Source organism: Nipponia nippon, unplaced genomic scaffold (assembly GCF_047370975.1).
Source record: "Nipponia nippon isolate SJK-2023a ecotype South Korea unplaced genomic scaffold, ASM4737097v1 scaffold_14, whole genome shotgun sequence".
In the NCBI taxonomy this organism is placed as follows: Eukaryota; Metazoa; Chordata; class Aves; order Pelecaniformes; family Threskiornithidae; genus Nipponia; species Nipponia nippon.
Genome location: NW_028262330.1, coordinates 9,094,791 through 9,120,417, shown reverse-complemented (window position 1 = coordinate 9,120,417; position 25,627 = coordinate 9,094,791). Strand labels below are relative to the sequence as shown.

At 45.4% G+C, this 25,627-nt stretch overlaps 1 protein-coding gene across 5 annotated transcripts in view; it reads left to right on the top strand.

Annotated features, from left to right (window-relative positions):
* The window catches only part of RHBDL3 (rhomboid like 3), a 71,059-nt gene that overhangs the window by 23,510 nt on the left and 21,922 nt on the right, over positions 1–25,627 (top strand). For all 5 annotated transcript variants that reach the window (XR_015703336.1, XM_087751185.1, XM_087751187.1 and 2 more), the window contains one exon: positions 15,308–15,466. Coding sequence is in view for 4 of the 5 variants with exons in the window: in XM_087751185.1 (XP_087607311.1) it covers positions 15,308–15,466 (159 nt within the window). In the remaining variant the exon portion in view is untranslated. The remainder of the gene's footprint in view (positions 1–15,307; positions 15,467–25,627) is intronic.

Here is a 25,627-nt window from a genome sequence, read left to right as displayed (position 1 = left end):
CTTGCCCATCAGCTCCACCATTCTGAGAGTATCCTTGCGTTTAAACAGTGCTTACTTCCTTATCATCCCTCTGGGGAGCTGAGATGCTGTCCCTCAGCGCAGCTCTCCCTTCTCCCCCCATCCTGAGATAGCAGCTCAGTCTATATTTACCACTGGTGTGCACAAAGGCAAACATTGTCAGGGATTCATTGTAACTGTCCCAATTACCCTAAGTTCATTTGCATAAGAAGATTGACCAGCCTGTGGTAGTGGCTTTGCCTTGGCTGTCTGGTATGGGACACTTAGATTTGGGGAGCAGAAAAGAACTGGAGTTCCCAGGCTGGGTGTGGGATGGGGAGGGAGTGACAGTTTTGGTCCCTAACAGCATGAGTGCTACAGCAGCCCTTCCTGGAAGGAGGATGATTTGTCAGCTCCCAGCTGCTGGCAGCACAAGTCTGCTTGATTCAGTTGTAATAGCTGCCAGTTTCCCAGAGATGCAGATTCAAGGCAACGCCAAGCATGCCTGAGCTCCTGGCTGTCCCTTCTGAGTAAATCCTTCTCCTGTATAGTGTGTATGTATGTATTTATGTATTTATTTTTAGTAGGTGTTGACCCTGCTTGAATGCTTTTAGACTAAGCAGTGACCTGCCTTGTGTTGTCACTTCCTTCAGGCACATGTAACCTCTCCTCTTGTGTTTGGATTTCTTCCAGAGAGCTAGCTGTTCCTGCAGGCAGGCACTAAAGGGAGAGGAAAGCAGCTGGGATGAAAGCACAAGTCAGGAAGCAGGCTGAAATGGTATGATCTCTTGACCCAAAGCAATAGCTAGCGCTGTTAGGGCTTGCTCACACTGCAGCAGCTGCACAGCTCACGCTCCTTTCACTGAATTGAGAATTATTCATATTCTCTTTCCCTTCCCCCCAGTGCCATATGTAACATGATCTGCCTGTGCCCAGGCTGGCAGATGGAAAAGCGAGACGCTCTTCTATTTGCAGTAATGGTTCTTCATGGGCTCAACCGGCCTATGAAGTTGCAATGTTCAAGCTTGTCAGCTTTGGCAGAGCAGCCTTTCTGGAGACCCTTACAGTCCCTCTGCCACTGCTGTGTGCGTATGCCTGCGCAAACGCACATTGATCTCTTTATCTCTTTCCTGCTTCCAGGAGAGACTGTCAAACTTGGATGTCTTCTCTTGTTGCTTGTGGATATCACCAAGCTTAGCGTACTCCCTGGGGGTGCTTTGACCTTTGCTCTACCTTAACTCCTTAAAAATCCCCCCTCTAGTATTTGGCAATTTCCAATTTTTACTAGTTATTAGGTGGCAATGTAGGAATGCGTTATGGAGGTGGCTGGAGCACAGGTAGCTCATCTCAACTATAGTAGTATTTTAAGCCTCTTGCATCCTTGGGTGAATTACTTTACCTCTCTGCCTTGAGTTCCCAGTTCATAAACTGTAACTCTGTCTACTGAGCCAACAAGCAGTGTTACCACTGTGAATCATAAAGAGCACAAATTATTTCAAAATGCACTATGTGCTAGAGAACTGACTGCTAACAGCCAGATCCCAAGTCTGTGTCCTATATTTTTGGACCTCTCTGAGAGGGACTGATGATCCAGCTGAGATTTCTCAGGAATCCCTTTGCTGTTTAACTGGGGTGGGGAGGGGGGCGGAAATCCTCATGTCTTTTCTCAGATGAGTTGCTGCTTGTGCTCTAACTCCAGAACCCTCACATTTTTTACGTGAAATTAATTGCATTAATCTTTGCTTGGTGCAAGAAACATCAAAAAGGAAGAGGGCAGAACCAGAGTCTCAAGTTGAGGGGCAGATGGGCCCCTCATTGTTCCTCTAGCAACACTTTAAAAGCCAGTCTGTATGTTTGACTTCCCTGATGTGTTGAAAAAGCAAAGTAGGGTCAAGTCTTAGATTTAAATTTGTTTTCCTTTCCATTGTGTTTGTTTTTGAGGGCTGTGTCCTACCTTCTACTGGGTTTCTGTGACCTCTCATTTAAGCTTGTGTGACAGTGGAGTCTATTTATGAGCAAGCTCCAGACACTGAATTAGCTTTTGAATGGTTGTTCTGACAAATATGAAAGATTTTCTGAGCATGAAGCAAAGGGCTATGATTTAAGGCTTTACGCTATCCCTTTTAGCGTATCCCTTTTAGTCACTGTATCGTTTGCTTTGTAGTTGCAAAAATTACGTTTGGCACAGGATCATGTAACAGTTGACTGGTAGATGTAGGAGGATAAAGGATACCTTGGCCTATTTAAACCTGCACGCCCAAAAGGGACAGGAGTGTATCCAGTTTTCAGCTCTGCCAGTGAGGTTCAAGTAATAAGATGTGTCCTTTCCAAATGCTTTTAATTTCCCCAGCTGTGAAAAGGGTGGAGGTGGGTGAATAACAATATGTAGAGTTTTGTTTGCAATTCCCCAGAAGACTGGGAAAAATGCTTTTTGTTTCCCTTTGAGCAAAATATTTAATTTGACTTGAGCCAAGCCATCTGAGTGCTCTTAACATAAACGCAAATGCAATTTTCTAATGAAACATTTTGAAAATGGTAATGTCCAGTATTTTGGCCTTGTAGGGTATGAAGGAACTTCTTCTAAACAATCAGTGTTCAAAGCTAAGGCAAATTCACAGGAAGGTCTTGGCATGACTAAAATCTCCAAGTTTTTACTTGGAAAAGTTTTGTTTTGAAAAAGTTATCCTGGCTTTAGAAATGGTAATGCCCTGCAAATAACACTGATGATTGATAAACAATCTTTCTATGTCATACACATAAACTGCATCTTGTCCCACCTTTAGGGTAGTGTTACACTTGCGTCTCTTAGGCTGTTTCTTGTAATTATGTTGGTCCTTTATCCCATCAGCTGTTTCCATGTCACTGGCTCAGTGACAGGGGCCCTCTGGCCTTTGGTGGCTGCTGTTCGAGTTGCTCTGAGTTCATGAGAATTTGTTGACTGGGACCAAAGAAGGTGCCCGATGTTGGAGGGATTATACAGGGACAGACGACGGTAACACTGTCTGCTCCAGGCAGCTTTTCTGCTCCTGGATTAAAGTTCATGCTGTGTTACTTGTGTCTCTCTCTAAGGCCTTGTCAAGTCCATGTGGGAAGTTATTCTGCCTGCACTGTTTCACTTTGTGCCGCTCAGTGCTCTCTCTGCCTCATTTCTCCTCCCTCTTTCCCCTTCTATTCAAGTGGCATCTCTCAGTCTTCCCCATTCAGGTCTGTCTTTGCTCTCTGCCCTGTGTAAAACTTCCATGCCCTCCCTACCATTCATCACCTCTTGCTCATTCACCTCTCTGCTTGCCTTTCTCCATTCATCTAGGCTTCCTCTCAGCCAGTCTGGGCTGCCCTCTCCTCCTGCCCCTTCTGCAGTCCTCCTTTTGTGTCTTTGCACTCCCTTCTCTGTGACCGCCCGAAGCACAGCAGTCTGCAGCGTGCTCTGTGAGGATGCTCTGCTAGAAGTTGGCCCTGCTTGAAGGGCTAATTAATCCCCAGTGGAAGCCTGGTGGGATTGTTTTGGGTGGATTTGTCTCTCTAGTTACCCTGCAGGTGAGAAACTTTTTTCCCCGCTCTCTTCCCACTTCCCGGAGATGCAGCATGATGCGTGAATAGGAAGAGTATTGCCATTTCCTAACCTTCCTTTTCAGTCTGGTCTTTCAGTCTCTCCCTCCTGGCTTGTTTCCCCTTTGCTTGCAGTGCTTGTGGCTCTCAGGTGACTCTTTTGGGGGTCTCTCTGATTTCCTCATTCCTGTCGAGTGTAACATGCATTCTCTTAGTTATGCTGGCTCTCTAATTGTGGTTGTTGCCTGTGCCTTCTCTGCTTCCTTCCTCTACTCATCTGCGTTTGGTTTGTATCAGCTTTGGAAAGCCATCTCTGCACTCGAATGTGTGATTTAAGTGTCGCCCAAGAAATAGAGCTTGTGAATTGTAGTAGCCAGGGCTTGTTGTTTCTAAGTCTCAATGCAGCCACAACCCTGTGCTTGTGATGCAGACATGGCAAATCTGGACCGCAGGCCTCTGCCACAGATCCCCCAGCCTGCTGTGCGCCTGGTCCCCTGCAGCTCACACCCATGCGGACGGTGTGCAGACATCGCCCCATCCTATTGAAGGAGCGGGTCTCTTTGCTGCAGTGTGGCAGGAAAACCAAGTGGGAGGTCTGCTTGCCTGTGGGTGCCCATGGGAGCTTCAGCTTTGAATGGTTAAACTGCATCCAAGCCAGTCTGTTCAAGTAAAAGGGGAATATTAGAGCTTGGGAAGAGTGCACAGGCTTGTCAGAAGAAGCAGGTGCTCTTTAAAGCATGTGTGAGCCCTGTACACATGAGAAATCTGATGAGTTCAGTAAAGGAGGCAGAAATGAGGTGGAGGCAGGCAAGCAGAGGGGCTCTGTGAGTGAGTGCGGCTTTGACTGACGGGAGGAGCGCTCTGTGTGGGAGGCTGTGAAGGGAGTATCCGCTGCTGTCTCCCGAGGCAGTAAGGAGCCCCCGGTATGGCTCAGGCAGGGCCAGGCTGTGTGAGGACTTGTCAATGCTGTGAGAGGGAGCCTTTCCCCTGGTAACTGTCTAAAAGAGGCATTTCAAACCATGCTGTGGTACAGTCTACTGTCAGGCTGGTGAGTGTGTAAAAGGGATTCCTACTCACTGTGTTTGGGCCCCATGGAGACATGACACCTTGCAGAGCACAGCTAGCTCCCGGCCAGCCCTGCGTTTCGTCACCTGCAGGGAGAACTGCTCCACTCCAGCCACAAGGCTTGGGCTGGGAACCTGCACGGACAGCACTTCGTCCTATGAAGTTAGTTGCATTCCTGTTGTGGAGTCTTTATTAGGTCATGATTTGCTTTAAAATTTCTGACAAGTTCTGCGTCTATTTGAAAACTGTGGCAAAGAGAACTCTAGAAACACTGTGCCTTGCCTTGCGTTTGTCCCTCGTGTCCAGTAAGGGCCTATAAGAAGCCAAAAATGCAGCTTGTTTTTTTTTTTTTTCTGATTTGTGTTTGTGCAGCTTTGGCACTTGGACAAATCTCTTTTACCGTTAAACCAAAGTATATTTGACATAGCAGACACTGGGAAAGTGCAAACGCTGCAGACCTTACCCTTGCAGTCCTCCATGCAGGGAACCTGCAGTCTGGGTGTCATCCAGGAACCCATTTGGATATATCTCCTATGAAACAATGGAAACCACCACAGCTTCTGGCAGTCTGGCTCCTTACTGCAGTTGTAACCCCTGTGATCACCCTGGAAAGATACAAGCAAGGATTGCTTGCTCTCAAGTGTTTAAATGATAGAGGTTAGAGTAATAATTAATACTCCCAGCTCCGGGCTCCATTTGGAACCAACCTGTCTGGAGTACTTTTGAGATGGTTATGTTGTTGCAGTGTAATGCCAGATGCCTACAAGGCATTGCAGGGAATCATGCGATACCTCTGTCTCCCCTTCACAAGGCTGACATTATCTTCTGCTCCAGTTTAGCTTGGAAAGCAGAGGAGTTTCTTTGGTAGCTTCTAGTCCCCATGACTGAGCAAAACCAGATGTAAAATCAGTACGAGTTACATGTTTCCCAGTCTGTTTAGTATTTTGCTCCATGGTGGTTGTTCTAACCAGAAGCGTGGTTTGAGTTCCAGTATAGGTGGGTCACTCTAGTTATACGTGTGTTATGGCAGTCGTTGGTTGGGGCTTTAAATGCATCTGTTTGTCTTAAGTTTTTCTGAGCCCTAATAACTTGCAGTCAGGTCAGAATGGAACTATTGGGATCATCTAGTCTCTCATAATAAAGGCCAGAGGATTTTCTGAGTGGTCTTCTGCTTGACCTCAGCCATACCTTATCTCCTAGGAAAACTTGCAATTTGATCGTAAAACTTCTGGTGAAGTCAGTGAGACATTTCAGTGTTAACAGTAAAAATAATCAACTTGTTCTAATCTAAAGCTGCCCAGCTTTGACCTCTAGCCCCTAGATGTGATTATACCTTTGTCATAGTGGAGAATCCTCTACTGCCAAATTTCTGTTTCCTTTGTGGTTCTGGACAGTGATTAAGTCATTGCTTAACCTTCCCTTTCATGAGCTAATGAATTGAGCCCATCAGTGGAGCTGGTCAGACTCAACCAGTAACAAAGTGCCAAATGCAGAGGTAATGTCACCTTATTTATAAACCTGCAGGTCATGTTTCCTTTTTTGAAGGCAGCGTTACCTTGAGAGCACTCAGTGTAACAAACGAAGCTTTTTTTCCCCAGAGTGGCTGCTTCTGAAGATGGCATTCCCCATCCTGTAAGCTGGCTGGCATTCTTGGCTCCTGGCCGTATGGCTTTCTATTTGTTTTTACTGTAATATGTATTGTTTGCAAGCGCCCAGCTTTACCAAAAGACCCAGCTCATGCTTAGTAACTTGCTGCTTTAGCTCATCTGTGAGCATGATGCAGGTTTATCTTATGCTTCCTCCTGAGTCACTAATGATAATTCTGTAGGGACAAGAACGAATTCTCATGGGACCCCATTAGTGGCATCTCCACGTGGTGATAGCTCTCTAGCTTAGTTTTATTTTTAAGACCTGTCAAATAGCCAGACTTCAGCATGTTGAATGTGTGACAGCCTGAGTTTGTGTCACAGTAAGTCCTCAAACACAGGGTTGTCTGGTGATGTCAGATGCCCTGCAAAAATCAGTTATACCAGCGATCTTGTCTTACGATCCACACCAAGTTTGTATTCTCATCCAGGTAATATCAGCTGAACATCTATTTTCTGTTGCCTATTCTGACTGATGTTAGACCAGTCCTCCTTCAATTATGTGTTACTCAATATCAGTCATCTGTTCATTTCCTGTGGGTTGCTATTAGGCTGACAGACCTGCTTTGTCCCATTAAATTCTTGTCACAGCCCTGCAGTTTTGGGAACAGCGTGAGTGCCTGTCACCTTGTTCGGACAGGAGTTTTGGAGCCATGGTTGTAAGGGCCACATTGCTGATTCAAAGCTGGAAGAAAGGTAAAAAGCAGATCTTGATGTTCCTCCAGTGTTCCCAGACTTGCAGAAAATCAGTATTAGTACTGCCTTTTTAAAATCTTTTGGATGCAAGTTACCTTGACCTGCTGATTCAAAACTATTTAACTTTAGCAGCTGCTGTGTAACATTCTCCTCCAGAGTTACTGCTGGGACAGAAAGTGTATTATCATCGTATGACAGAGATAATTCATTGGGCTTTGGTCCAAACACAGAACAGAAACTTTTCAACTACTCCTGACACTTTTGCGCTGGTATCACTTATGCTACTTTTTCCAGATAACGTTAGGCCAAAACCCTGTTTTGAATGAGGAGACTCGTCTGCCTCATCTGTACCAGCAGAGACGCTGCTGTGACAGGAGACATTGTCAATAGCAGTGAATTTTACAGAAATGCTTGTGTACGTTTAGTTAACCTGGAGGTGAGCAGGGATCTGACTGCAGGAACTTGGCCTGAAATACAGCCCCAGCTGAACAGCTATTCTGACTGTTGTGTGTTGTTTTCTGTTGTTGTTGTTGTTTTTATTTTCGTCATAGCGATAGTGATTAGAGCCTATCTGTTTCCAGGCTGTGAGGTTGACTGTGCATGATATCCCTTCTATTGAGTTATGTAGTCCAAATAAATGCAGCATCCCACCCAGAGCGTATTGCATTTCAACTCTGAATGAAGTGGCTTACGCATTATGTCCCCTCACAATGTAGAAGCCCTGAGAGATGTAATTAATATTGATAAAGGATTTTAAGATTCTCCAGTAAGACATAACTAAAAAGACATAAACAATAATTACGTGGTGGTCGATGAGACTATTGTGTGTCATGGTAGTATGGATATTGCTGTTTTCAGCTTTTGATAATTAATGCCTTACACCATCCAGATGAAAAGTGGGTTTTATTTTAATTAGACTGCAGAACTCGTTGCCTCAGGAGGTTGTGGAGCCCTAAAAACCAGAGGAATTCACAAGGGAGAGCAAGAGATTGGGCATTTGTACATTTAACAATGTCTGGGCCAGTGCTGACAAGCAGATCTGGAGACAGTGTTAAACCTTTTGCCTAAGGATTTAAGAAAAGGTTTTAACTGTTGGGGTGGGGTTGGTCATGGCAGCCACTAGGTGATCTCCTGTAGGCTTCATCTTGCCCACAGTCTCAGAAAGGCACAGATGGTCAGCACCAGAGCTGGGCTGGTGATATAAGCTACATGACTTGCCAGTCTGGGCTGTAACCTCCCCAGCCTGTTGCTGCAGCTGAGGACATCTATCCAGTGAAATGTGCAAGGTGTCTAGTGCTGCATCAAGATTAAAAATTATATTTCCACCTAAAAAAACCCCACCACCTTTCAGAGTGCCTCAGCTTCTTTCCATTAGTCTTAATGCACTTACATAAATAATAAAAGAGGAAGAAGCAGAGCTGGAGAAGGCTCAGTCTATAAACACGTCTCTTTGCATTAAGCTGTGTGGCATAATGGAGGGCATCTCCTGCCATCCATGCTGTCTCGTTAATCATGTAATTATCTCCCTCACTTTCAGTGCTGCATCTCCTTTCTCGTCAGTGCTGCTGATAATGGAGCTTCTATTTACCCTGGCTTCTTCTGGGGAGCGGCTTTGGTTTCAAAGCCAGCACAGTGGCATATTTTGAATAATTTAGTTCCGGATGGCTTGAACACTGTGTGTAATTCCCCAGCTGAGGCTGGAGGCTGATTCCTGTGAGTGTTCTGCCAGGAGGCTGATCTGGAGAGAGGCAGTGGGATCGCTCAGAGTGGTGGGTTGTCAAGCTAGCTCAACAGGTCCTGTGAGTGCATCTCAGCTCTATGCTTTCTTAATGTCTTAGCAAGGACTTGCAGCAAGGAACCCACAGGCAGAGGAAGGATAGGGGAGAGAGTTGCATTAACAATGTGTGTGGAGACAGAAACATGGATTTGGGTACCTGGCTGAGCATGATAGGCTTCCCTAGCAAGCCACGGGTCAGAAATTCCTGGGATCTCCGAATGTAGGATTTGCTTGGCCTATGGTGGCTTCGACCAGGGTCTGAACCTCTATGGAGTTAAGGAGTTCAGTGTGGTGTCCAGCCGTCATTGGCTTTGGAAAGTCTGATACGTTTCTATACATGCAACCCTGGCAGAAGGCCAGCTCTGTCATATCCTCCCTGTGCTGCTTGGCCTTGTGGCTCACTGATTGCCCTTTGCCATTTTAGCTATCATCCAGTCACACTCCGTGAGTGTTCCACAGCCCTCACTGACTGGATCACGCAGGCACAGGTACGTTGCTTGTGCCTTGTAGATGGGGAAGTCAAGGCACTACAGGAAGCACTTGGGCTCACTTGAAAAATCTTGCCAATACCTGGTCCCAAAGCCTTCTTTTGTGTGCCTAACAACTGAGCAGTAGTGCACTCCTGAATCTTTTTATTCTCCTGTTCTTGTTGAATCTGTGCTTCCAGTATTTGTTTAGATGAAGTGCTTTTGCAGAAGGTAACGACAGATGGTAGTAATGTAGGTCCCTTCCTCATTTTTGTGCCTAAGACAGTAGGAGAAATAAATTAGAGGAGAAATGCCTCTACAGATTAGCTAGCTAACTGGTCCTTCAGGCTACTCCGCTCTTCAAGGAAAAGCGAATCTTATACCAGCTCCCTCCATCTCCATTTTGCCGTGTGCTGCATACAGAGAGACACTTACCCAAACCCAGGTGACGGGCCATCTGCTCTGTGAATGCCTCCCTGCCTAGGTGAATGCTGAGCTGGGTAGCTCTGTGCTCTCTCACTGCAGCTCTCCAGGGAGCAGGTGTGTTTGGGGACTCTGCTTGGTGAGTTAGTGAGGGTATATCCTCCGTGCTTAAATGCAGTCTGGCTTTTGAGCGCTGGGTGATGTTTCCAGCCCTTGGGTTCACCTCAGGTCAAAGCAATCTAACATGTGCTAAAAGTACTGCTGGACAGCCCTTAATCACTTTATATTGTCTGGGCAGTGGTGGGTAAATTCATTATTTACAGGGGAAGAGAGTGTGTGCCACTGGAGCCAGCACTTATGTTTTACCACACGTGTTCAGGCAACTCAGATTAGGTGACTTTTAATGGTGAGAAGTTGGCTTTCAAGGTGGAGGGATATGCACTTACTTTTGACTGGCCTTCCTCTCTTCTGGATCAGGGTTTCTCCTCTCACCTACACCTCCCACTCTTGGAAGAGAGAGTAGGATCATTAAGCTGCTCGGAAGATCATCACCACTAGGCAGTGATGAAATTCTTGTTAAAACAGCCCCTGCTTTTTGCCCTCTCATTTGGATTATAAGGCAGACTTTCATCTTCTGCCTTGTCATTCCTTTAATCTTCATCAAAGTAGCAAATGCTACATATACCGTTGCCACGTTGTTGTTGTTTTTGTTGTTTGGTTTTGGTTTTTTTTTAGGAAAAAGAAACAAAAAAACTCTCGCCAACCTGCAGCGTGACCCCAGAGACTGTGGAAAGGTAGAGAATGGGCTCTGGTAAAATGTGTGACTATCTTGAGGAGAGTTTCAATGCCTGTCTTAAATGTCTTTTCACAGCTTCAACTTGGAGTCGGTCAATTCCACGTATTGACTTGGAGACTCTTGATTTAACTACAGCATGGCCCTTGAGGCTGAAGGTGATCTGGTTATTTCCAAAGCTTGTTAGCATCCCTAGATTGCGGAGACTATGCCATCTAATGGTCTGAGTTCAAATCCAGCAAAGCTCAGAGTGGTTTCTGAAACCCTTGGAGAGGAACAGATTTTGCACGTGATTGACTCCCCCTTTCCAGTGGGAAAGGGCCTACATGTGAAGAAGCAGGTCTACTATTGGTAGCTCCTTTCTGGTGGGAAATAAGGCAGGAGTTGTCATTTCCATATAATAGGAGGGGAAGCTACAGCTCAGGGCAATTTATTTCTAGAATCTGCCTCCTAGTCTGGAGCAGAGCTGGGGTCAGTGCCAGGAGGCCTGACTGCCAGGCCAGTCTCTCCCAGAAGTGAAGATACCACCAGACCATAGAATAATTCAGACTTGAAGGGACTGATCCAACTCAAAGCCAACTTCCAAATTAGATGAAGTTGCTTGGAGCATTGCCCCTTGCGAAGACAACTTATGGTTGGGTGATGCCAAGACCAAGTCTCTCAGTGGGGAAACCATGGGTGGTAGCAAATTCTCTGTTCCTGCAACAGATCTGCAATCCTAAAGCCAGCCGAGGATCCTCATGTTGTGCCCAGCTCAGCTGTTGACTCTCCAGCTGCTCTGATGCCCCAGAGGGCTGTTTGCCATGGGGGAGAGGAGCAGCTGGCTGCGCTATGTGAAATGTCTGCGTTTTCCCAAGATACCCATTGTCTGTCTGCAGCACCAGCCTCCACCCTACTTGCTCACTCAGCCATGGCTGATGTGTCTTTAATTAAAGAGGAGGAACAATTTGAGATTTCATTTTCTTTTCTCAACCGTATTTCCTATTTCCATCAGAGTTTGCAGGGCCCCCTCCCCTTATTTTTGTCTAGTAGTTTTGCTGTGGGGCCTCCAGTTTATGGTGTGTCTGCTCTAAAATAAGGAAGAAATAGGAAAAAATAGCTTGTTTGGGGCTAGGGAATTAAGATCCTGGATCAGATGGCTGCTATGGTCATTAACATATTTACATTTTTGCTTAAGAGCCTGGTTGAGGATCAAGGGAGTTAAGGGTGATTGTCATTGAAATGCGGAGGAAACCTTGCATGAAATTGCCGTTAGTGTCCTATTGTTTGGGGGGGGGGGAGGGGGCAGGCAAATGGCCTTCCTCATCCCTGCACCGGTTCTGTTGCGCTTGTCTGCCCAAGTAGATGGGCAGAGGCAGAGGTAACTACGCTGAAGGAAGCCACTGTGCTGACTTAGCTGCTGGGAGGCTTTGCCTGAGGAGCACTGCCTGTGGGGCTGGACCTGGGGCTCAGCACAGCCATGCTGCTGGCTGCTAGTCATCGTCTGTCCTCTTGGTGAGACAAAGGTGCTCGATTGGGCTTGTGGGACAACTGGCCCTTAACAAGATCATCATGGATAAATACATGAAGCGTCTAGCAAAGGTCAGTTGCCTCTTTTATAATTGATGAACCCAAGTGTTTTAAGTGTGCCATCGCGAGTTGTTTTTGCCATGTGTGGGGACACGTGTTCTGCAGGACCAGCTCAACCCCTTGATTTTTGTGGCTAGAAACAGGGTTTGAGGCAGTTTGAAGTGTTGGGGTGGATTTTGAGTGCTGTGGTGACAGACGAGACTTTTATATGCTGAAAAAAATTATTTAAACATAAATAAGAGAACTCCCTTACAGCTGGGGCTTACAGTAAAACATTCTGCTCCAGGTTGTGGAAGCAGTGGTCTGGTCCTGCTCTGAGGCAGGCCTTTTTAGTTCAGGTGCCAGTTGTTCATTGTTCACCTCTTACTCTTTCATGCTGTTCAGATCCACTGTTTTAATTCAAACCTATTTCCAATTAGTATCATTAACTTAGTGCCAAAAAGAAAATTATACACGGTAACGTGAAAGAGGAGAACAGGCTCTCTAGCACGTTTACAGTACTGAAAATACTAGCTACCTTCTGCCACCGCTTTGCTTTCATTGGGATAAGCAGCAAGACAGTGAGCTGAAGGAGGAATGCTGGTGCCTATTGGTGTGAGAAAGCAGCATCCTTGAAGCAGAGGCTCATTCACAGCCACCAGGCAGGCTTCAGCTGTCTGTCCATTTTGAAAGCCAGCAGCCAGTGACAGGTATGGACAGTACCATCTTGAGTGACAGGATCATGTCCGCACTAGCACTAGTGACTCTGGAGCCATTAGTGTGTCCTTGTGGGCTGGTTTGCAGCTCTGAAGTGGTTGTGTCATTTCTGTTCTCAGTTACAAAATGTTTCTTTTTGGAATGCTTTAAAGCAGAACAGTCTGGGAAAAGTGGTTTGTGATCTGAGCAGCTGTTTTGTGCTTCGGGAGCCTGTGTGCTTCAGCTCTGTATCTCTTCTGCCCTTTGAAGGAATAGTTGTGTTCCCCACTGCTGTGACCATTGGTCTTTCCTACAAAGTCAAACAGTGAGCATACAGCACGGGGGGAGAGTTCCACGCTTCAGTCACCGACCCTGGCCCTCAGAGTAGAGAGGCATTTAAGCCTTCAAGGAGCAAATGGTTTTATCCTAGACAAGATAGGTTCTGACATCTTAAATGTCAAGATATAGTTAAAGTGGTGCAGTTAAGTAAGCTGTTGGTTAGGTCAAATGTTTTAAGGAAACAAGGATGAATGCAGCAGTATCTATGGGACTGCAGGTGTTAGATCCATTCACTTAATGACTCATCCATCTCCCAGCTTCTGCAAATTCCCCTTGAGAAAGGTCATCTCAGGTATTATGCTAATAATACTTTATTTCCTGGGTATCTGTGCCTCAGGGATTGAGCACTGCACACTTAGGCTGGCTTGGGAGTCCCAGCAAAAGCCAAAAAGCCTCAGAGCTGAGCCTGAGTGGAGAAGCTCTGATTTTGGGGTTGGTTTTAGAATTTGATCTGTTAATTCAAAGCATCAGAGTGGGCTGACTGGAGGAGGAGAGCTAAACTTCTCCAGGGATTAATATTAAGCCCTTGTTTAACAGTAAACAGCTGATGAAATCCACCTTTGACTCTGGGTGCCAGCTGTCAGGAAGGTACATCCAGGCCACCTTGCAAGGACAGAACAACCCTTGGCAGAGGGTGGGGACAGTGCCCAGCTCTGACTGTCCACAGGTCACTTGGTTTGTCTTGTTTTGTGTAATCCACTTGCCCCAGGAGCTTCCTCACAGAGGGGCTGCTGCTTTGACAAAATAGCAGACCAGCCCTGTTCCAGCAAGGGGCTGTGATCCCAGGTTAGACAGCTCCTCCTCAACAAAGCAGCCAGTGACAGCGGAGTCCCCAGGAGCGATGGGACAAAGGTGCTTGGGCTGGAAGGAGAAAGAGCCAGATCCTTGCACGTGGGCACTGCGTCCTCTAAACAAGCTGCCCGTGCCTGAGGCTTGTCTGTTTTATAGCTGCTCTGCTCACTGCAGAGCAGTGCCAGCCCTGCCACTGGCAGGCTGCATCCTGGGCCACATCCCCCTTCTCACCTCCTCCCTTGCCAAGGCAGCCTTTACTCTGCCGCGTCAGATTGAAGGCCCGGCGCCTGTTCAGCTTTTGTTCTCTGTTAGGAAAGAGTGAGGATTGTCAGGACCTTTTTGGCTCTGCCAAGGTCTTTTATGTCCCAAATGTTTCCATGAAAAGACTCCCTCCTGACCACCCTGCCCCCTGACAGCCATTCAATCCAGCCAACAAGCTTGATATCATTATCTACAAAAGGAGGCCAGTGAGTACCAGGGTCCTCACAGCCAAGTCTGGGAAATCAAAGGCAAATCTCCCAGCAACAGAGAGCTGGCAGAGATCAGACTGCACCACAGCTAGTGCAGGCTAGTCTGGCAGCTTGCGTCCACTAGTTTTCAAAGCACAAAAGAAACGTGCTTGGCATGGTGCCAGCGCTGGCTTTGTCAGGGCTGGGGCTGTGCCCGCCTGTGAGCTGGCAGCCCCTTGCAGAGTGCCCTGGGGAGATCAGGGTGGGTTAGAGGCCACTGGAAGCAGTTGTAAGTTTGAACAGCCGTGCAAAGCTGTCTCTTTTCAGTCAGTGGCATTTTTAGGAGATTAACCACTTAGTCTGAGGGAAAACAGTGATGGTTTTGGTCAGAGTGGGATTCACTCCAAATCTCACCTGGGACTTTCCTTCTAATGACTCTGGTTTACGCTCTGAAAATGGCATGTGACCTTGTCACTTTTAGTTTGGCATAATGTTCATCTGCTTTGTTCCCTGTCCAAAGACTTTCTTTCCAGTACATCTTAAAATAGAGAGCTCTTCAGCAGTGAAAGCACTTACCATTTTGAAGGCATCTGTAGAGGTAATCTGGAAAGGTGACTGTCAAAAACACTGAGCACAGAAAGGGCTTGAGGAGGGATGTGTTGCAATTGTGTTAGGAAATACAGGAGTAAAACTGTTTTCAGTATGTTTTATCTTGCAGACTGCATCTTTGGTTTGCTTGACAGTCCAGATAGAGAGGGATATAAAAAACAGCCAAGAGAAATGAGGATGCAGAGGGAAGAAAGGTGAAGGGAGCTGACTTAGCTGAAGCTTGGGTGGAGACGAGATGATGGGGTGGATGATGATGCCTGGGTTCACCCCTCTCTGCAGCAGGGTGCTTTGCAGTCCCTGGGCAGTGAAAGGAGGCTGGAGATGGGGGTGATTGCAGGGCAATGCATCCCCAAAGCCTAGAGCAGCCCCTGGGGTCCCTGTGGGTCTGCAGCGGGTGATGAATAGGAGGGCAGTTGTGTGTAATGTGGAATGGTTAATTCTGGCACTTTCCCCTCCTATCCCAGTTTGATCCTGACAACACCGGCTACATCAGCACTGAGAAGTTTCGCTCCCTTCTCCAGAGACACGGTTCGGAGCTGGACCCCCACAAGCTGGAGGTCCTGCTGGCCCTGGCAGACAGCAACTCTGAGGGGAGGATCTGCTACCAGGACTTCGTCAACCTGGTGAGTGCTCTAGCTGGCAGGGTGTGTCAGTCCTTGGCTCTGCTCAAAACATTGGCTGTTGAGGGACAGTCTGTCTCCCTCCCTCCTCCTATCAACACGAGTGTTTGCTGTGTCCCTGCATCATATTCTGCATGGGCTTGCTGAAGCATTCAGTGGTGACTGAACTCTTAAGCCAAGAGTCAAGTTGCTGCTGATTTTTCCAGGGAAACAAGTTTGCATGGGAAGAAACTGTGGGAGCTGTTGTAAGAGGAGCATGAAGCAATGGCTGCTGTTAGTTTAGAGGCTTTTGCTCTCAGTATCAGTTGGTAGCTGTCATAAGGAGCCATTTGTTTGCAAGCAGAGGTCTGTCAGTCTGGATGTCTCCTGCTTTATCTAGAGATTTCACCACTTCCAGACAAAAATATATAGATAATGTGGTGGTGACTTGCTGGGTGGGGTCATATTGCACTGCTGTAGGCAGCAACAGGGATGAAGTGTTTCTAGGTCATGTTCATTTTATCCCAGGTGAGATGTCTCAGACTGCATGAGTCATGATCTGGTTGCCTCTCTCTTTCTACTAAAGAGTCAATTAGTGAAGGGATCTCTCTGTTTCTTGTCAAGGCAGTTTGGTGAGTCAACACAGATGTAGACATGTGTTGTTAGATATCCAGGATGGCCTAGAAATGTTGTTTGCAAGATAAGTATCTTGAACAATGGCCATTCTAGGGGCTTTGCCCTGTTCTTGCTCTGTCATTCCCCACCTGAGTCCCAGCAGATTTACTGCAGCAGTAAGAGAAACCTGGGTGAGAAAGTCAATGAGCAATGAAAGTCAGTGACGTCTCTAAGGTTTTGCTGGAAAGCTGGGTGTGTTCTTGATGCAGAGTATAACAATTTGCATCTCTGTATGTTCCTGCAGTCAACATGGGGATTTTGTCCCTCCATTTGTCATGGTCGCTCATGCTTGTGTTCTTTGTTTAGAAAGAAAGTGTCTTCCGTATGTCCTGTCTTCACATTATTCAGAAAAGTATGATAACAGGGCACAGCTGTCAAGGACCCAGGTCACAGCCTCAGTCAGGCCATGGTCAGTGTGAAGATGAAATTACTGTGATGCCATGACATAGATCTGCTGTGTCTCATCAAGCTGTCTTGTTAGCCCTTTGCCTGTGTTTAGGTACACAGTAAAATAAATGTAGCAACTACTAAATAAATCACAGTGAGTGTGAGGTTTTCCTCAGCTCCAGCTTGATAAACAGTGTGGTCAATGGTACTCTGTGATCATCAGTGTATTTATAGTAACAGCTGCTTGTTCTACAGTTTGGTATATTCAAAGTACCATGCAAGCATTTGCTACTTGAGCTGCACAACACTTAGGTAGCAGGAAGAGGTATCATCTAATTTCTTTTACAGGAATGATGGCCTAGGGCCAGCCAACACATTGGCAACAGGCTCAGGAATAAAACTGGGCTTTTTTCCTCTCTCCTCGCTCCGCTGAGCTGAGCTTGGGAGCAGCACAAACTAATGAGAGGCAGGTGGGAGGTGAAAGGCTTGGACGTCCTCCTCCTTTGGGGAATAGGAGATCGTGCCAGCTCACACCCACCTGATGTGATTTCTGCAAAATGGCAAATTTCCTTCACTGCTATTGAATGACTCCTGTAAAGAAGCCATTGATTTTTCTGTCATCAGTCCCTCTACCCTCACCTGCATTTTTTGCACTTTCTAATCAATAGGCAATGCAAATGCCAGAACATTAAACTACTTAAAATGGCATCTCTCTTCTCACTCCTCCTCTAGTTGCTATTGATTTCCAGCATCCAAACTTTTTAGGGCTTCTTCTCTTTTCCCTAGTTTCCTGCTCCCAAACCTGCCTTTTGAACTTCCTGATGGAAAGAAACAGCACAGCTGACACAGAATCACTGTGAAATTAGTGATGTCCTTCACTTTATAGCTGTCAGTCCTGGAAACTCTGTGTGTGGTGGTGCTTAAGTGCATGCTTGTGCCTGATGATCGTCAGCCATCTCTGTTTTTTGCTGAGGTTAGTTTGTCTGTTTCAGTAGCTTGGCAAGAATTGATCTGCTCCCAATAATGACGGTGCTGGATGTGGGGAAGGGAAAGGCTGACCTTTTACTAGATCCACAGAGGTTTTACAAGCATGGCTCTGTGTGTGTTGGTTTTCCTTTTCTCTATCAATATTCATTAACAAGTACTCTGACATGATCAGAAAATCTCATGGCCTCGCAAATGTGTCCAAGGTACTGAAACTTTGAGCAAGAGGTAAAATTGCATTAATAAAGCTCTGGCCACTGGAGAGGCCTTGAGGGGAGGAGTGGGGCTGAGTATCAAAGATGCATTACAGTGCAGTTGTCAAAGCAGAGGTGTGGAAGGAAGGAGATTCCTCTGCGTATGTGTGTGTCTCACAAGTAGCTCTTGGTTTCTTTCCAAGCAAGGGAATGGAAGGAGCTGATGAGCTGCCTGCTCAAGCTACTATGAAAAAAATTAACTCTATCCCAGCCAAAACTAGTACAAACATGCGCTGTCTCACAGAACCCAGCAGAAAGTAGGGTTTAACCACTGGGCATTATCTATCTTCAATGGTCAGTTCCTAGGATATGATATCCTCTCTGTTTTTTCTCTCAGCTTTGCTATTGTTGATAAAATCAAGCAGGGAGGGTCTTCCCTTTTTTCAGCCTTGTAGAACCCTTGGTCTTTGCTGGGTTCCCTGGAAGTGTGACAGAATGTGATGCTGCTTATTCTGCAGGGTGCTTGGCTACTTACTGGAGAACCTGATGCTGAGAGATGCTCTCTCAGACGCTGTGATCCCCAACTAAAGGACTGCTATTGAGCAAAGCTGTGTTATCCCCTGATGTCCAAAGTGTGTTCTGAACTTCTAGATGCACCAAAAATGTAATTCTAGGACTTTTCATCTTAATAAGGAGACCCAGATATACCCACACAAAATGTATGGCTGTTCTCAACTCAGCAAAGCGGCTTAAATTTCTGAAATTGAAAATTTTACAGGATGTGAATAGACCCTAGAAATCACTCAGTAGATAACTTGAGTAATGAATACATTCAGGGAAGCTGACGACTCCTGGTGTGATCTGCAAACAGGAAGGGCTGAAAAAAAAATCAGATAGGCAGCTCATTGGGAATTATTTCTCCTCTGTACATATGAGATTCATCTTACATGGTTATAAAACACAATGCTGCAATCATATCCGTTTCTGTTTCTACACTAGGGCTTGCAAGAATGGCAGAAAGCAGTTTCAGATGGGATTTCTTATCCTGTGTCTGAGACAGTGCAGAACAACAAAAGTACAGTTTCCTGTACAAGTGGAGACATCTTGTGCATTTCTGTTGTCTGGTTGCTTTTCTGCATTGTGAAGAGAGATGCTAAAAATGCACAGTGAAAATTCTAGCTATGAACAGCATAGGCCACGAAAGGAGATAATGAACAAAGCTGTTTAACTAACTTTTCTACTTTTAGAGAGGAGACAAGTCAGGAGGTAATTATAGTTGAGATGTTATTTGCCGGGATCCTTGCTGAACAGCAGTTGCTGCTGGCAGTCCTGGACTGCTTCACATAATATTCTGTGAACTGTAACAGGGCTAAAGACCAGAGCAGTGAGGCCCTGGAGAGACTCAGTCTCTTATTCTCTGGCTAAACCTTCCTTGTCTTCTCTGCCTGGGAATGTGGATTGTTGCTTGTACAGGCTGGATCGTGGCTTTACCACCTCCTCACCCTCGTGATGTATTCCTCTTCAGACATGTGAGCAGAGGCAAAGGGGTCCAATGGAGCTTCTGAGACCTTACTTTGCTTGACGGAGGGGCAATATGGAACCAGTTCAGGCTGTGGTGGTAGCTTATATTCTCTTGTGAAAATCAGGTAGGTAACTCCCAGCCTTGCTCTGGACAAGGAAAAGTTTTACAGAACTTTGTGTTTAATAAGGCAGCTTTTGCTAGCAAAGTAAATCACAGCTTATACAGAGACTAAAGCAAAATCCATTCTGCAGCCCAATGCAACTCTACAGATCACTGCTGAACAAATGTGTTGCAAAAGCTGACCTCAGTGCATTCGGTGTGGTCCAGATTGGACCTGCCGGTATGGGGCAGGAGGACTTGAGGAGAAGGAAATGTGGCTGTCCCCTGTTGCAACACTGGCCCTATCCTGGGAGGTGTCCCTAGTGCACACTGAAGGTCTCTCTGTCCCTGCTATGGATTTCATGTTCAAAGGGCAGGACTGGAAGTTATGTTGGACCTAAGTTTTGTCCTGGCTCTGCAACAGACTTGCTGTGAAACTTGTGGAAGCCTGTCTCCCTCATGGGTCTGTTTCTGCAGCAAATGGAAGGAGGTAAGAGTTGCATCTCTTTTGGGGTTCACAATTTTGGCAAAGTCAATGGCAGTTCTCCAGTGGAAGAAGAGCCAAGTGCTGGGGAACCAGCTCTCTGAGCATTTGCTTGAGGGGGTTGTGTTGGGTCCAGAAAAGCTGAGGAGAAATGCTGTTCCCTGAAGGCAACGGTATTTCAGCATGTTTCGGACAAATCAGTAAGCTCTGAGACAGAGTTCATGTGACTTGGGAAAAACAAAACACTGCTGCTTCCAACAGAAATGTTCAGCTGCAGCTTTGTAGTAACTTGAAGGTGATGTAGCATCTCAGTAGTGAGCAAAATATATTAGCTAATTAAATGCACGCCCTTTGTTTTCCAGATCAAGAACTAACACCTGCCTTGCTCTTCCTGGCCTTGCTGGCTTCTAGGGACAGGCTAATTCTACCTCATTTTCAGTGAACAACACACTTTTTTTTTTTTTTTTTAAGTGCTGTGTAACAATAACCAGGTCACCCTAATTCAAACTCTGCTGGTGCCAGCACACTTTACCCTCCAGAGAAAGATTTCCTTTAGTTATTGTGATTTCCTCTCTGGCTTGCTCAGTGTGCTGCCAGACTACAAATACTACATCTTCAAGTAAAGAAATAAAACTGCAGATGCAGGCTAAGAAATCTGCAGCCTCCGCTCTTCTTCCTCACGAGCGACAGATACGCAAGTCTATTGGCCATCAGAGAGGGGGAGAGGAAGATATCTTTGCAGAAGTTTCTTACTTCATGAAAGAGGCTGGAACATGATTAGCTGTTGGTGAAAGGCTATCTTGTGCTATATGTTGCCAAGCTGGATATTCAAAAGGGCAGTTATTACGTCAAAATATTGCTGGAGTCATAAAAATAAGAGAAAATATGGGAGGTGAAGGAGATGAAGTGACTGCCTAGAGTCTTATGGTCTGTCTGTGCTAGTGGATGCTGTAGAAATACAAAGGTTAAGATTTAGATACTAGCCTTTCTGTCCTCAGCAGGGTGATCTGTGTAGGCGTTTAAAGAGAAAGCAGGACTGGCTGAAGGGATAAAATACTTGGGGATTGTGTTACAATCCGCAAACAAAAACAGCGAGTCCAAAGTAGGTCCTGGAATGTTGTAAGTTGGAAACGAGCTGGTTCGATAGAGGCTTTGACTTGCACTTTACGGCTTCATCAGTCTATAGAAACTTACTTTGTGGCTTATTCTAAAGGAAAAATATAGCAAGATAATGAATTCCCACTCTAGTTTTAACACTTCCGTAGACTTGTAAGAGTCTGTAATGCAGTATAGAAAGATACTTAGAGATGCACTCAATTTAAGGACGATTAAACTTAAGCATGTGCTTAGAACAAGCTTATGCCTTTGCATGGCCCTGAGTTGAAGCCCTATGGGTGTGGAATTAGTGCACTTTGATTTAATGAAGTTGTGTTGGGAACTTTCCCTTCTAGACAACTTATTTGAAACTTGGTTAGGATAAAACCTCTAAAATGCCATTGACGGTGTAATTAAATGGGGTTGTCTTGAGGCTGTTTCAACCTTATCAACTGTAATAGGAAGTGGGGAGTGAGGTTTTTCTCTTTTTCTTTAAAGAACCAATGGAGTTTAATGAGATTTTAAACTGACCTATGAAACTAGGAATTAGCAGTCTTGTTCCACAGGGGGATGGCAGTTTTCTCTCTGGACTCCACAGTGCTTTTCCCTTTGCTTTGTGAAAGGCACAGCACATAGGCTGGTAGCCATTAAAATACATGTTGTCATAGAGGCTGCAAAGCTCTTCCATCTGTGAGAGATTTTTTCTTTTCTCCGCCCCCCCCCCCCCCCCCCCCCCCCCCCGATCATGTGCATTTTGCAATTATTCTGCAGACCTTCTGTGGGCCACTTGTGCCACTAAAAGGGGGCATTAAAGCACCTTCTCTGACTCATGAGTTCTTTGCAGAGATCGCAGAGACAGTGGCACACCCTCCCTATCAGTAGTCACCAAATGAAAAGTTCACATTGTTTGGGTCTGTGAAAGGACTTTTCTCCAAACTCTCAACTTATTGTTTTATCTTAACAGAGCAGAGGTGGGACATATCTCCAGCTGGGCATAGGATTTAGTAGACAATAGCCAGCCATGTCAGAAGGCCCAGTTCTGCAATGTGCTGAACCCTTCCTGCTGTTCCCTTAGCTCCCTATTCCCTCTTGCTCTAACTCCAGCCTGCTTTTCCATTGCTTTCCAAGGCTTCAAAAGTAGCTGCGTTATATTTTTCTTAAGACATTTTTCAATAATGCATGGCTGGAAGCCATTTGTTCTTATTAGCTACTTCAGTGATAAAAGCAAGGTTTGGTTCTGTCCCTTGTGGGGACACTGCATGTGCCCGTAGATTTTTCATGGCCATCCTTTCTGCTTTGAAAGGTGAGTAACTCTTGCTTTTGCTGTTTCAGTGCTTGCAATGGTAACACTTTTACTTGGGATACTTACTCCAACCTGGCTTGAACTGAAATGAGGGGAAACAGTAAAAGAAGAGCTGTAGCTAGGAAAAGGGATAACTTTTTTTTAAACGCCAGAACACTGAATTTTATCTTTTGGCTTTGTGAGTGTGTATGGGACAGCACCAGGAGGGCTTTATCTTTGTGGAGGTGAGCTTTTAAGACGTTATGTACTGTATTCTTTCTGTCAGATAATGTGGAGGTGAGAGAGGTCCTTTAAACCATGGTTTGCTTGGGGGTTTTTTAATGGTACTTAGAAGTACTTCATAGCACAGTCATAAAGTAGCTATAAATTCCACTTTCAGTGTCTTTGCATGTCCTTTGCTGAACCAGCTGACAGCCTGCATAGAAGGCTTAGGTGAACAAGGCTTTGCAGGAACTGTATATAATTCCTTATTACCTGAGTCACTGGGAAGATAAGCAGTAAAACCTAAATCTCCAGTTCTCAGGGGAATCGCCAGGCAAGACAAAAGTTTGCCCAAATGAATATCTCCTCTTCCTGCTAAATCCTTGTTCACTTTCTAGTGAGTGTTTTAAGCTTAAAAGGCTATTGCAGAATAATCCAGGACCTCAGTTCTAGTGGTCTTGTCTGGTGTTTGTCACTGTTCTTCCTGTTGCTAATCTGGAAAGGTTTGTTGCAAGCAAAGCTGCAGGTTTTATAGCTCCATTTCTTCCCTGCTGTGCTTCCAATTAACTGTGCTTTTGAACCAGGGCAGATCCTCTGCCAAACATCGGGAAGACTCCCATCTGGACTCCCATCCTATCCGGAGTCCTCTGGGATGTCCTTCAGCTTCCAATGGGACACCCCTTTAAGTGCTCCCTCTGTCCTTGATTCGCTGTCTTGGCTGAAAGTATAGGATTCCTGAGCTCTCTTCCTGGCCTTTATTCAGAAGTATAATAATAAATATTTAATTAAAAAAGGTTTGAAAATCTTTCTTCAGTATTTGATCTAATATTATGCTATTATGAGTAAGGAGGAGATTTTCTCAAGAGATAGATGAGAGCAGTCAAGAGATTGTGTCCTTATCCATCTCTTATCTCTCAATGTATTAAAGCCCTTATTGAGGTGCAAAGTTCTTACTCCAGGGAGCGTTTCCAGGAGCTGGTTCTCCCTTCTAACAAATGTGCCTCACACTGCCTGCATGTTGGTTTCCTTCCCATTTTGGACAAAACTGCTGATTGTTGATGTTCCAAGAGCCATATGCATCTCCTGAGGGGAAAAAAAATGGAAAAAAGGCATCAGAGGGCCAGGTGGTATCTTGAAACTTAGTAACTGGGATGCAAGAGCTGCTTTTGGAGTGTGTTCAGCTTGTACATTGATCTGAGTCTGTTAGATACTGGCTACACGTAGCAGCAGAAGAGAGAACTTTCTTCCAAGTGAACTAGTCTGGCAAATAATCATTATGCCAATTAAAGTGGAACTTAGCATAGACATTTCCATCCTTAACCATGATTCCTCAGCTGTTTCCGATCATGTACGGCTGAAACTTGAGAAGCACGACATCAACTTAAATGGTCATTTTAATTGTATGTACATCTAAAATACGCACATGAGTGGGAAATGTTATATTTTTAAAAAATTTTGCTTCGGAAAATTAAATCTGGATTCATTTCAGTTGTGGAATCCTTCCCAGCACCAATGAAAAATAGAAGAGGTGTTGAGGGGTTTGAAGTTTCAAAGGTGCTGTGTTTTGACACAATGTTGTTTGAACCACAACGTTAGTCTTGTCCTGCAAGCAATGTTCTTGCAATTAACCTTGAAATCTGAATGTGGTTTACCTTCTGTAATGGAAGTGCTGGAATGTCTAAGCCTGGCACATTTAATAGGAGTCCAGACAAAACCTTGAGCAGCTTGGACATTGCAGGGTACCGTACCCCTGCAGTGACCAGGATATTTGGTCTCTCCTGCCTCTTAACTCTTCTTGAATCCCCAGAGCAAACTACTGCTTGATCAGAGCAAATCAGGATGTTGGTATTTGCTTTTATTCCATTTGATACTCTTTAGGAAAATGCTACCAGGTTGGCTGAGAGGATGTGAACATCTGTGACAGATGAACTTGATGCTGAGCTATGCGTTTTGGGAGAAGCGGTCTTTACCCACATTAGCATTTTGTAGGAGTGTGGAGTGAGGGAAGGAAATAAATGTGAATCTTGAAAGCAAAATTGATTGGAAAGGCTACATTTGTAAGTAAAGTGGGTTATAAAACTGGAGCTGACAGAGGCTTTTAAAAAGCTTGTGCTAACTTCTGATTTAGTGTTCTGTGTCTTGGAGGATCAGAGCTGGAGAGCTGAATGCATTGCCTGTCACAGTGTCGTGTGTGTTTAAAAATAGCCGTAGACCAGCCGCAAAGATGCCAATACGTAATGGGCAGAAATCCATGTTTTTCAAAACCTCCTGACTGAGGCTGAATAAAAACCATAACAAGGGTACTGTGCGCCACACAAGCCATGAAACTGGAGAGAGGGAAATGCTATGTGACTTGGCTATTGATTATCTGGGGCAGCAACAATAGTACAGATAGCCAAGAAACCCAGAGAAATTGGTCTGCCAGTGGGAATGGACAGTTTCCATTGCAAGTTGCAGATTATCTGAGACTAGTCCTAGACTGGCATGTGTCCTGAACAAAGGCAGGGCTTTGTACTTTAGCAAAGTTTGGCACTGTCCCACACTAGACGGTAAGGACTCTTATCCTAAATTTCGACATTTTCAGTGTTGAAGACAGGTTCAGATCTAAGTAGGAAAAAATTTTTCTTTCTGGCAGATGTATCAAACCCATCCTTTGAGCAGAGCTGTAGCCCTAAGCCTTGTTTTGTTTTGGTATGGTAATACCAAAGGGCAGAGGTGGCAGTGCATGGTTACCAGTCATGTCAGCTTGGCTGTTTTGCAAGGGAAATTTCTTTCTCCGTAATAACTTTTTGCAGGCACGAAGGACTAAGGGGATGTGTTGTTCCCCACAGCTACCTTCATTCCCCACATACTGTTTGCTGTACCCATCTGCCTGCAGCTTTAATGTAACGCTCATTAAAGAAGTCCCAGATCAATTGCATGAAGAGAAGTGGGGTGTGCTGCCCTGAGCTTCTGGAGCCGTAATAATGTGCAAGCCAACAATGGGCCCAGTGTTCTTTCAGTGAATGATTAAATACTTGGCTCATAAATATCAATATTATGTAATACCGAAATCAAGTCAGCAAATTTTGACCGTATGGGAGACTCTCTGTTGGAGAAGATTTGAGTCTTCCAAAGTCAATTTGAGGAGCTTCTCATCAAGAGTTGGTGAGAGCAGTGGTAGTGACTTAATCCTCTGTCTCTCCCCATGCCCATCACCTCCTGGCTTGAGATTAACAGTGTGATCCAAAGGCTTGTGGGG